General features: G+C 38.5%; 1 protein-coding gene across 2 annotated transcripts in view; it reads left to right on the top strand.

The window, feature by feature from the left end:
- The window catches only part of TXNDC16 (thioredoxin domain containing 16), a 94,766-nt gene that overhangs the window by 56,755 nt on the left and 24,662 nt on the right, over positions 1-13,349 (top strand). For both annotated transcript variants that reach the window (XM_036276285.1, XM_036276275.1), the window contains exon 15: positions 13,265-13,349. In XM_036276285.1, coding sequence (XP_036132178.1) covers positions 13,265-13,349 — 85 coding nt within the window. The remainder of the gene's footprint in view (positions 1-13,264) is intronic.

Below are 13,349 nucleotides of genomic sequence, written 5' to 3'. Positions count from 1 at the left end.
CCACTGAGCTACACTGGCTGGGCTATTCTCTTCTTTTTATTTCACCATTCCTTTTTGTGATTCCACTATTACCATATTAAATCCACATCTATATGTGTGTATATGCATCTGTTTAAATGTTTTTTATTGTGTTCATTTTACCCATTAATACTTTATTAGTTTTATATGTGTTAGGTTAGTTTTAAAATACGTGATTGGGTCAAGTCACTTATTTGTCTTTTTATATATATTTTGCCTATTGACTCTTACAGGTGAACATTAGCCATTTACACATATTATCTACACTTGTTTGTTTGTCTGTTCCTTGCTTTATGCTTCATTGTTTTTTCTTTAGTTAGTTTAAAAAAATTTTTTTTCTATATGGTATATGCTTGTTTTGGTTTTATTTTTCTCCAAGAGAAGATATTAAAAAAAAAACAAAAACAAACAAACAAAAAAAAACACCACACTACAACATATTGGAATCTTTAACATTAAAGGCCATTTTAATGATTTTTTTTGTTTAAATCTTTACCTGAAGATAATTGTCCATTTTTTAAAAATTTTTATTTATTTATTTTTTTAGATAGAATGGGAGGAGAAGGAAGGGGGAGAGAGAGAGACACATCAATTGGCTGCCTCCTGCATAACCCTGACCAGGGCCGGGGATTGAACTGCAACCAAGGTATGCGCCCTTGACTGGGAATCGGACCCTCGACTTTTCAGTCTGCCGGTTGATGCTCTAACTGCTGAGTCAAACCCGCCAGGGCCATTTCAGTGATTTTGATTCCCTCTTATTGGAAGATGAGGATGCTTTTAATTTCTTCAGTGGCCTATCTCTCTCTGTAAGCCTCTAGTCTATGGTCTCATATTATCATCATTGCTGAGCTTTTTTTTTGCCCTTGATATGTTTCTCTTTTAGAAATCCTTCTTCCCCCAACATACTATTATGAACATTTTTGAACATATAGCAAAGTTGAAAGAATTTTACAGTGAGCAACAATATACTTGGCCATTTAGCTTCTACCATTAACATTTAACTGTACTTGCTTTTACATATACCTGTATATATATCTATCCCTCCATCTATCAATTGATCTTATTTTTGATGCATTTCAAATTAATGTTTTTGCATTCAGCTTTGATACAGTGCTTATATCAATTAATTTTACTTATATAGTTCTACATGGCATGAGACTATAGTGTTTTTTTAATATCAAAACTTCTCTATTCTTAAACTCTTACTCTATATTTCTTTCTTGCTTCATAGGAGTGTCTTTCAGTAACTTTTTTTTAAAACTTATCTTTATTGTTGAGTGTATTCCGGATGTTCCTCCTTTTTCTCCTATCGACTCCCTCCTCCCTGCTCCTGTCCCCCTCCTGCCTTTCCCCCACTGTTGTCTGTGTCCATTGGTTATGCATATATGCATATAAGTTCTTTGGTTTATTTCTTCCCACCCCACTTCCTTTTGAGGTTTGTCAGTCTAACAACCAGTTCGTACTGCTTAATCCCTTCACCTTTTTCACCTATTCCCCCAACTCTCCTCCCATCTGGCAACCAACAAAATGTTCTCTGTTATCTATAAAAATGTTTCTATTCTGCTTGTTCATTTTGTTTGTAGATTCAATAGTCGATAGATATGTATTTGTTGCCATTTTGTTTGTTCATATATTTTTACAAAAATTTTTTAACCTCACTCGAGGACATTTTTCCAGTTTTTGTTCAGATTAGAGTGGGAGGGAGGGAGGGAGGGAGGGAGGGGGAGAGAGAGAGAGAGAGAGAGAGAGAGAGAGAGAGAGAGAGAGAGAAAGAAAGAAACATCAACATGAAAGGGACACATCGAGTGGCTGCCTCCGGCACAATCCCAACCAGGGCCGAGGACAAACTGCAACCGAGGTAGGTATATGCCCTTAGCGGGAACCGAACCTGGGTCTTGACCTCAGGCCAACACTCTAACCACTGAGCTAAACCGGCCACAGCTGTTTGTTCACATTTTTGATCTTCTTTTTCTTCAAGAAGACCCTTCAACATTTCATATAATAATGGTTTGGTGGTGATGAACTCCTTTAGATTTTTCTTGTCTGGGAAACTCTTTATATGTCCATCAATTCTAAATGATAGCTTTGCAGGATAGAGTAATCTTGGTTGTAGGTTCTTGCTTTTCATCACTCTGAATATTTCTTGCCACTCCCTTCTGGCCTGCAAAGTTTCTTTTGAAAAATTAGCTGACAGTCTTATGGGAGCTCCCTTGTAGGTCACTAACTGCTTTTCTCTTGCTGCTTTTAAGATTCTCTCTTTGTCTTGAACTTTTTTGTTTTTTTATCCTCACCTGAGGACATTTTTCCATTTTTTGTTCAAATAGAGTGGGAGGGGGGAAGGGAGGGAGAGAGAGAGAGAGAGAAAGAGAGAGAGAGAGAGAGAGAGAGAGAGAAACATTGATGTGAAAGGGACACATCGAGTGGCTGCCACCCGCACAACCAACCAGGGCCTGGTACAAACTGTATGTGCCCTTAGCGGGAACCGAACCTGGGTCTCTCTGGAACGCAGGCCGATGCTCTAACCGCTGAGCCAAACCAGCCAGGGCTGTTTTGAACTTTTTTGCATTTTGATGATAATGTGTCTTGGTGTGGGCCTCTTGGGGTTCATCTTGTTTAGGACTCTGTGCTTCCTGGACTTGTGTGTCTGTTTTCTTTATCAAGTTAGGGAAGTTTTCTGTCATTATTGTTCCAAATAGGTTTTCAATTTTTTGTTCTCTCTTTTCTCTTTCTGGCACCTCCACAATGCGAAAGTTGGTACACTTGAAGTTGTCCCCAAGGCTCCTTACACTATTCTCATGTTTTTGGATTCTTATTTTTTGTTGTTGTTCTGGTTGGGTGTTTTTTGCTTCCTTATATTCCATATTGATGGTTTGCTTCTTGGCTTCACCTCTATTATTGATTCCCTGTAAATTATTCTTTATTTCAGTTAGTGCCTCCTTCATTTCTGACTGGTCCTTTTTTATGCTCTTGAGGCCCTCAGTAAGTTCATTGAGCATCCTTATAAGCAGTGTTTTGAACTCTGCATCTATTAGATATCTTATCTCCATTTTGTTTAGTTCTTTTCCAGGAGTTTGTTCTGTTCTTTCATTTGGGACATGTTTCTTTGTCTCCTTATTTTGGCTGCCTCCCTGTGTTTGTTTCTATGTATTAGGTAGAGTTGCTATGTCTCCTGGGCCTCCTAGGGTGGCTTCTTGTAGTAGGTGTCCTGTAGGGTCCAGTGGCACAGCCTCCCTGGTCTCCTAGCTGGGCCCTCAAGGTTTACCCCTTGTGTGGACTTTATACCCTTCTGTTGTAACTGAGTCTTGATTGCTGTTGGCACTTCAATGAAAGGGTTTTACTCAGGCTAAATCACTGCAAGGGCTGGCTATGTCCATTATCCACTGACCTCTGACTCCCTTGGAGAATCAGCTGTGCAGGGGCCCATCACACAGAGCAAGACTTACTTCAGCAAGGCTCTGATACCCAGAGTCCATTCCTTGAGTGTGTCACTTGTGGAGGTGGTTGGGTGGTGGTGCTTTTCAGTGTTCTGAAGCTGTCCGCTGGGTGTGCTGGCTCTGGGGCCAGGTCAGCCACTGCCTATGTTCTATCTGGGGTCACCCGGCATGAGGTGCTGGGCAGGAGGTGCCCAGGCAAAGCCAAGTTGTGAACCAAGGCTGGCTGCTTCTAGTGCCAGGCCTGGGGCCACTTAACGAGAGGTATGGGGCTCACTGCGACCAGATGCTGCTTGTTTGAGAGAATTGAGGAAAATCTGAAGCAGGATCTAAGACAGGCCATTCCTATGGTAAAGCAACTGGCAACAGCTTGGGTGGGCCTGAAAGTTGGGTGGGGCAGGGACTCAGAATCACCAAGGTGGGGCAAATAGTGTAAGCCAGGTTTCTGGAGTCCCAGATAAGGTGGCCCTCTGCCTGCCCAAAGGAACAAAGGCCTCTGAGAGCACATCTTTCCAGCAGAAAGGTGCCTCTGCAGCCCTCTTGCCAATGCCAAACAACTCAGTTCTTCCCTGTATGTCTCTGGTGGCCCTCAAGCTGCCTCCCCTCTGAACTTAGAGCAGTGATTCTCAACCTTCCTAATGCCAGGGCCCTTTAATACAGTTCCTCATGTTGTAGTGACCCCCAACCATAAAATTATTTTTGTTGCTACTTCATAACTGTAATTTTGCTACTGTTATGAATCGATATGCAGGATGTATTTTCATTGTTACAAATTGAATGGAATTAAAACATAGTGATTAATCACAAAAACAGTATGTAATTATATATTGTGAAATATTTATTTCTAATTACAAATAAATGAAATTTTGTCTCAAAGCATGGTGTAGCATGGGTAACAGTCTTAATATAACAACAGTAAACTACATTGCTACATTTTGCGGCAGTATGCATAAAAAGCCAATGTCAGTGTGAAGGTTGAGATTGCTTCTTTTTATCAGAGAAGAAATTCTCAGGGCAGTCTTTGCAAGAGCACAATGAAGATCATCTTCCACAACAAGTCCACTTCTGTATTTAGACTTGATAACCAACAGACTGGAAAGCCCTGTTTCACAAAGATATGTTGTTGGAAATGGAAGAAGAAGGTGCAACACAGTCTCAGACAGAACAGGATATGACTGCAAACACTTGATTCAGAATTTTGTAACTGGCATTGTAGAGAAATTAGTTCTTGCTGCATCACTGTTAACAAGTTCAATTAAGTCTTCTTGTGCTGTCTCAGGAACTTTTTCAGCTTTCACTGTGAATAGGCTTCTGGCAAGTGCAAATGGGGTGTCAGGTATATTTGGAAAGTACAATGAAGTTTCATTTGTAAGCATGTGCAAGTGTTCTTTCACAGAAATTACCATCGTAATACTTTTTTCTGGTTCAATGTCATGTTCCTCAAAGAAAGCAGATAAAGTAGGCAACATGTATATTTTATTTTCATCCAAATTTTTTTGCCAAAGCTGAAGTTTCATTTGGAATGATTGGATCTTTTCAGACAAATCGAGGCATGTTGCATTTGGTCCTTGCAGTGATAAATTTAACTCATTCAAGATGGCAAAGATGTCAACCAAGTAAGCTATTTTCTGCAGTTCACTTTTATTGCTGAAAAGTGCTTCGAACTGCAGTCTTGCTTTCTGATTAAAAATGTTTTGAGTTCATCATGAAGCTCAAAAACACGTTTTATTAAAAATGTTTTGAGTTCATCATGAAGCTCAAAAACACGTTTTAAAACTTTTCCTGTCAACAACCATCTCACTTCAGTGTGAAATAGCAGAGCACTGTTTGGCGCATCCAACTCATTGCACAGTTGTGAAAATAGTCGACTGTTTATAAAGTGTTGGCCTTTACAAAATTGACAGAACTTATGACGCTTTTCATTACTTCTTATGACTCTTGTGGCAGCGTCTTCATTGCTCATATTTGCGGATGAATCATACAGTGAGTTCTAACAACTTTTGGTGACTCATTCAGTATCAAACGTTGAAATCCACATTGACATCCTAGCATAGCTGGAGCACCATCTGTGCAAACTCCACAAACCTTTTCCCAAGAGATCTTATGCTCTTTCAGAAATGAACCAACTGTGTCAAATACATCACGTGCAGTAGTTGTTGTTTCAAGAGGTTTGCAAAAAAAAGAAACTCATCTTTAAAGTCGCCATCATTAATATACCTCATGTAAACCAGTAACTGTGAACAGTTTGCAACATCTGTAGATTCATCAAACTGGATGCTAAATATTGGAAATGGATCAGATTTAATTTCCTGGATTACCTGATCAAGAATATCAGCAGACATGCCATCTATTTTTTTGTGGACAGTGTTGTTAGATAAGGAAATTGAACTCAATTTCGTAACAAATTCATCTTCGATCATAACTCGAACAATGTCTTTGGCTGCTGGCAACAGTAAATCCTCAGCAATGGTGTGAGGTTTCATAACTCTGGCGATTCTGAGTGCCACCAAATATGAACCTTCGATGGCTGTTACATTTTGTTTGTGGTACTTGCTACCAGTGTCACTTCTGGCTTTTTTGAGTCCATCAGCTTTGCTTCTAAAATAGTTGCTATCCTTGTGGGCAAAGCTCAGATGCTTGCTATCAAAATGGTGTTTTAGCCCTGGCCAGTTTGGCTCAGCAGTTAGAGCATCGGCCTGTGAATCAGAAAGTCCCAGGTTCGGTTCCCGCTAAGGGCATGTACCTCGGTTGCAGTTTGTCCCTGGCCCCAGTTGGGATCGTGTGGGTGGCAACCACTTGATGTGTCTCTCTCACATTGATATCTCTCTCTCTCTCTCTTCCCCCCTCTCTCCCTCCTGCTCTATCTGAAGATACATGCAAAAATGTCCTCGGTTGAGGATTTAAAAAAAAAAAAAGGTGTTTTAGTTTGTTTGGCTTCATAGTTTTGGCTGACAGAACTTCACAACAAATAACACATTGCGGTTTCTCAATTCCTGCTGTAATTTTGGAGGTAAAACCATACTGTAAACAATCCTCACTATATTTTCTTTAATTAATGTTCTTCTCTACATGATCCATTGTCATGGGATGGTTTGCTAATGAAAATAATATATAACAATAGCTTTAATTATACAAAAGATGACATATGACATAATTTAGTCAATACAGTTCATTAAAGTTTCCTATGAGTTATTCTGTTTTTTTGTTTTTTTACATACCCGCTACTATCACAAGGGGGCAGTATTCACATCAACCACAGCTGAATATAAAAAGACCAATCAGCATCCAGATTAAGTTCCCATGGTACAGATATATATATATATATTTTTGCAGTAGTTGATGATTTTATAGTACATGATTTTACATTTACCCAGTAATTATAATTCATGAAGTGTCGTTTTACCTCCAATACTGCTGCTTTCAACACAGTAGCTGCTTTTAACAGAGTAGCTGCTCTCTACACATGTGTGACTGGTCTGCATAAGTACATTATGGCGCCAACCCTGTCACATACACCTGTATTAGTATGGGGTGTATGTAATGGAGTTGGCATGATGATGTCATCATGCTGGGTACTTGTATGTGGGCGTATAAGTATGTGGGCGGACCCACCTGGAGATGGATAGAAGAGTGGTGTCTCGGTTCCTAAGACCATCGGGAAATATGTGTTTCCCGATGGTCTTAGGCAACCCCTGTGAAAGGGTCATTTGACCCCCAAAAGGGTTGCGACCCACAGGTTGAGAACTGCTGGCTTAGAGGGAGAAAGTCCAAGTAAGTCCATGCATGGGCCCTTCAAGAGGAGCTGCCTGGGGCTCCCACAGCTCAGCCTTCCTGAACCTCAGTTCCCTCTGGTTTTATAGCCAGAAGTTATGGGGACTTCTCTTCCTAGCACTGGGACCCTGAGCTGGGCGCCTGGTGTGAGACAAGGACCCCTCACTCCTCAGGGAGGACCTTCCCAGCCGAAGTGTCCCTCCTGATTTTTATCTGCCACACATGGGTATGGGACCAACCATTCTGCCTCTGCCCCTCCTACCAGTCTTGATGTGGCTTCTTTAATTTTGTAGTTATGGGACTTCCATTCAGCTTGATTTCAGATGGTTTTGAATGATGGTTGTTCTGTAGTTTATTTGTAATTTTGATGTGGTTGTGGGAGAACGTGATATCACATTTACCTACGCTGCCATCTTCACTGGAAGTCCTCTCTTTCAATAACTTTTAAAGGAATAGTACACATAGGGAATTTTTTCTGGCCAACAGTATTGCTTAGAATGTTATTCTATTGCCTTTGCATATGGATGGCCTCTTGACTGGGTAATAAAATCCTTAGTGTAGTGTTTTCGTCTCACTCTTAGCATTTATCTAGTGAACCCTCTCCCCTTCTTATTTTCGTTTTATTTAAGATGTATTTCAAATTCTGAATGAAATTTTTTTTTGTTAATCCTAACCCGAGGGTATTTTTTCCATCAACTTTTAGAGAGAATGGAAGGGGGGGAGGGGAGAGGGAGAAAGATATCAGTGTGAAAGAGACACATCAATTGGTTGCCTCCTGCATGTGCCCTAACTGGGGCTGGGGCTAGAACCTGCAACCCAGGTATGTGACCTTGACTGGTATTTGAACCCGTAACCCTTTGGTGCTTGGGCTGACACTCTAACCACTAAACCACACTAACCAGGGCCTGAATGAAATCTTTATTTATTTATTTATATTTTTTACCCATTTTTTATTTTTATTTATTTTTTTATCCTCACCCGAGGACATTTTGCATTTATCTTCAGATAGAGCAGGAAGGAGAGAGGGAGGAAGAGAGAGAGAGAGAGATATCAATGTGAGAGAGACACATCGACTAGTTGCCACCCACATGACCCCAACCGGGGCCAGGGACAAACTGCAACTGAGGTACGTGTCCTTAGCAGGAACCGAACTCGGGACTCTCTGGTCCACAGGCCGATGCCCTAACCGCTGAGCCAACCAGCCAGGGCTGAATGACATCTTTTAAGGATATTTATATGGGAAGAGGATTCCCATCTTTAGCATTATATTTGTATATAATAGATGCTGTTAATTACTTATTAAATTTTCCTTTCCGTACATTAGACAAATTTGTTTAAATATATATATTTTTTATTTTTTCCATCACCATTTATCCCCCCTGTACCCTCCCCCTTACCTACCACTCCCCCCCATCACCACGCTGTTATCTGTGTCCATGAGTTCTTTCTCTTTTTTGCTCAATCCCTCCATATCCTCCAGCAGAGCTGTCAGCCTACTCTCCATGTATGAGTCTGTTACTATTTCGCTTGTTCAGCTTCAGTCTCATACTTATTCCCCTCTAGTTTGTCTTTAAATTCTTTTAAATTAAAAGCCAAAAGAACTTACTACAAAGAAATAATGAGAATGTTAATGTGTGCTTTGTGGCTTAACACTGTAGAAGCAAAATCCTAGAGGGCATAGCTTTTTAATTTGTGTTTTCTTTTTGAAAAATTGTGACGTGAATGAGTCTGTTTGACTCCTTTATCTTTCCCTTTGTAATGTTTTTGCTCCCACTGTTGACTTTGTCTTCTATCTACCTCAGGTGCCTGGTGCCCTGAAGTTCTCATTTATTACTTACATTGGGCCTCCTTCCAAAAAGAATTAGTCTTCAGATAATAAAAAACACAAATACAATAAAATAATTGAAACAGGATAAGAGTTAATAAAAGAGTAGGCATAATTGTGTAGAACATCTAGAAAACACTGCAGTTGATCATAAAACTTAACCCTCAACAATCTGGTAGCAACCAGAAAGAAAGGTGAAATTTTTGCCATTTTATCAAGTTAGGATGTTGACTCATCCATAGAGAAGACTTTTTCTTGATTGTAAATCCTGAGAGGAATTTTTCATATTGTATTTTATATATGAGATCAATATAAGCAACAGTGTACTTGATTGTATTTCTATACAAATAATAATATAATTTAAATAGAATTAGAGTTCAATAAAAGTAAAAAAATATATTGTTACATTATATACAGGTAGTTTTGGTGTGCCAGAATGATGTAATCTAGGTATGATGCCCCCCCCTTTTTTAATGTATCTTTATCATTGAAAGTATTGCAAATATCCCCCCCATCGACATCCCTCTCCCCAGTCCTGCCCCGTGCCCTGCCTTCACTACACTGTTGTCTGTGTCCATTGGTTATGCATATATACATATAAGTTCTTTGGTTTATCTTTTCCAGCTCCCCTACCTCGCTTCCCTCTGAGATTTGTCAGTCTGTTCCCTACTTTCGTGTGTCTGGATCTATTTTGTTTGACATCTTACTGTGTTGGTTATATTCCATAAATAAGTTGAGATCATGTGGTACTTTTCTTTCTCTGACTGGCTTATTTCCCTTAGCATAATGCTTTTTTAAAAATAATTTCACTGGATTGATTATTCCCAGCCTTTTCAGTCAGGTATTAGTTCCACTTCTTCTTATTTTTAAAAAAATGGTTTGCAGACATTCACATGATAATTGCTAGACTTTCAACATCTATGGAATGAGAAAATGTATAGTAATAAAAGGCTATTGTGTACATTTTTATGTATATTTGTATTTTACTCATAAAAGCTAACTACTGGCATTTACTGAGCACTAATTTTGTATCAGATACTAATTTGTTGTTTATATAGATTCTAATTATTTGAACACTAAAATGTGAATTCCATGAGGGCTAAAATTTCTCTTTTGTCCACTGGTATATCTGCCAGGTTCCTCTACGGGAAAGTTACCATTTTTAACTTTGTAATTAATAAGTATCTTATTGAATATAATTCAAAACTCTGTAAATGGCCTGTTTCTCATTATAATTTTACACTTCAGTTTTAGAATTGAAAGAGCTATTACTTTGATGGTTACCAAGTGGAAAATTTCTAACTCCATTATTCTTTTAACATTTATTAGCTGTAAGAGCTTTCCTTTCTCATTTGTTTATTTATTCAGTGGGTTATAATCAGTTACTATCATTAGTTTGCTCAAATTTGGTCAATGGGAACCCCTTCAATCTGACTCTTGTGTTTTTCTGACATGTCTCCATTTTTCTTTGAATATGTCCTTTTGGCACAAGATGTTCCCAGCCCCATTCCTAGAATCAGCCATTTCTCCAACGAGTCGGGTTTCTTTTAATGGGACATTTAGAAACCAAAGTCTAGGGGTTAGAAGTGCTTTTAGTTACTGGAGTGTTCTTGCTTCTCAACTTTTGGTGACAGAGTTAAAAAAAAGTGTATATGTATCTATATGTGTGTGTGTAAATATAACTTCAGTAAAATGTGATAGTGGAAAAAAGCAGTATTGCTAAATTAATATATTTATTTTATGCAATTAAAATACATTTATTGTTAAACAACTAAATATTGTAGGCCACCATAATAATACATCTGAAATATATTAATAGTGGTTAAAACTTTTTATTTAGATAATTGATTATTTTCTTATATTTGGGGTTGCCATATATTCTGACATATATGCATTTTTCACTGAGGAGGAGAATGTGCCTGGTTGTAAACATTCAGAGGAAAAGTTACACTGATTTAGTGGAAATGGATATGTATCTGAGGTCTACAGTCTTAAATTCTCCTATCCCACAAGTAGCTTGATTTCGTGAAGAAATGGTTTCATGAAGAACCTTTCAAGAAGCATATTTATGAATAGAGAGGCTTCTGTATGCAGAAATTATATGGGGATATTAGTATAATTTTCCAGTGTTACTTTTTTTTTTAATCCTCACCCGAGGATATTTTTTTCTTTATCTTCAGATAGAGTGGGAGGGAGAGAGTGGGAGAGAAAGGGGGAGAGAGAAACATCAACGTGAGAGGGACACATCGACTTGTTGCCTCCCGCACGGAACTGCAACTGAGGTACATGCCCTTGGCCAGAATTGAACCTATCACTTATTGGTCTGCGAGCCGATGCTCTACTGCTGAACCAAATCAGCCACGGCTCCAGTGTTACTTTTTTAAAAAGAAAAGAAGAAACTGAAACCATTCCATTATGTCATTGCTTTAGATAATGTTCAATTATTGACCAGGATTTATCCCTGTTTTCTCTTAGAATGAAAGCATGGTCACTTAGTCCTTTCTAGTTGCTTAGTTTTCTTATGAATCTTTTCTACTTTGGTATAGCACAAGCTAAAGAAAATATTTTCATGGATTACTAGTTTCTTATTAGAATTGCGATTGTAAATGAGCTCTCAGTGCTGCCTGCTGGCTGGCTGTGTCATTCTAGTAAGCTTACTTTCTTACAAACAATTCTTAATCTTGTGGCAAGTATGCATCCTTTTTAAAGAAACAAATCTTGTGGTTACCCAGTGTTAACAGTGTTGATGTTCACAGCCTAAATATAGTGCTGTATGCTAAGGTACAGATCTTTTGGGTTCAGCATGCCAAGATGGCTAGGTGCTTTATGACTCAAGTCTTCATTGTCGTTTTTGTATTTGAACTACTATGAACTTTTCATGAAGCAAGCTGAGCTGTATCAGTAGGCCTCCATTTGGCAAGAATATGTCATTTATATAAGTCCACCTCTGCTCTTTTCTCATTAGTCTACGATTTGTAATTCAGACTTGCTTCTTGATTATCTGATTATTAACATGATCCTAACATGCTATTATTATTTTTTTAATCCTCACCTGATGACTTTTTTTTTTTTTTTTTGTCTTTAGACAGAGTGGGAGGAAGAGAAAGAGAGAAACATCGATGTGAGAGAGACACACTGACTGGTTGCCACCCTCATGACCCCAACTGGGGCTGGGGATGAACCGCAACCGAGGTACGTGCCCTTAGTGGGAACCAAACCAGGACTCTCTGGTCCGTGGGCCGACACTCTAACTGCTGAGCCAAACTGGCCAGGGCCAGAACATGCTATTATTTATAAAAATGTATTCAGAAATCTATAGGCATAATAGTTTTAATTTTGAATATGGGTATCCTTACAAATGAGAAAAAAACTGATACAGAAATTAAAGCTCAGAAGTAACAAAAACAGCCCTAGCTGGTTTGACTCAGCAGTTGGAGTTTTGGCCCTTGGACCAAAGAGTCGCAGGTTCAATTCCAGTCAAGGGCACATACCTTGGTTGTGATTTGATCCCTGGCCCTGGTCAGGGTCATGCAGGGGGTGACCGGTCGATGTGTCTCTCTCACATCAGTGTTTCTCTCTCTTTTCCCCCTTCCCTCCCTCCCACTCTATCTGAAGAATCTATGGAAAAATATCCTCGGATAAGGATAAAAAAAAAAAAAAAAAAAAGTAACAAAAAAACAGATTATAGAAAATGCAGGAAATAAAAAAGAAGACACAAATCCCTCCTAGTTGCAAAAGCCTAACAGACATTCTCGAGGACTAGAATTTCCAGTATGCTATTATTGTCTATGCAATTGGTTCTTTTAGATTTTGTGATTGTAATGTGTATATCATTTCACATACCTGCTTCTCTTTCCAGGATATATGTAAGATAGTTGTCTCCATTTACCTTACCTTAGCAGTAAATTTTAAAAAGCAACAAATATTTATTCAGTAAATATGTATGACTAGAGTGCCATAAATCTTACAAATTTAGAGTATATTTGTTTAGGGAACCATAGCTGCATTACATCAATTTATATTTCTGTAGTAATCAAATGTCATAAAAAGAACACATTTATTTTAGAACTACTAAGTTATATAAGGTCTGCACTTAAATATTTATCTTTATAATTAATTAATAATGAAATACTCTCATTTATAAATCTGTTCATCAGCCGAGTAGCACATATAATTTTAAAGGTTTCATTTTTTTTTTGTCTTGTCTGTGTATTTTTAGCAAGAGAAGATTTCACTGAAGCAATAAAGTACCTAAAAGGATATGTTATCGCTGGAATTTATTCTAAAGAAGATGTTTCAATACT

Source organism: Molossus molossus, unplaced genomic scaffold, assembly GCF_014108415.1.
Source record: "Molossus molossus isolate mMolMol1 unplaced genomic scaffold, mMolMol1.p scaffold_m16_p_1, whole genome shotgun sequence".
In the NCBI taxonomy this organism is placed as follows: Eukaryota; Metazoa; Chordata; class Mammalia; order Chiroptera; family Molossidae; genus Molossus; species Molossus molossus.
This window is presented reverse-complemented; position numbering and strand designations above follow the sequence as displayed.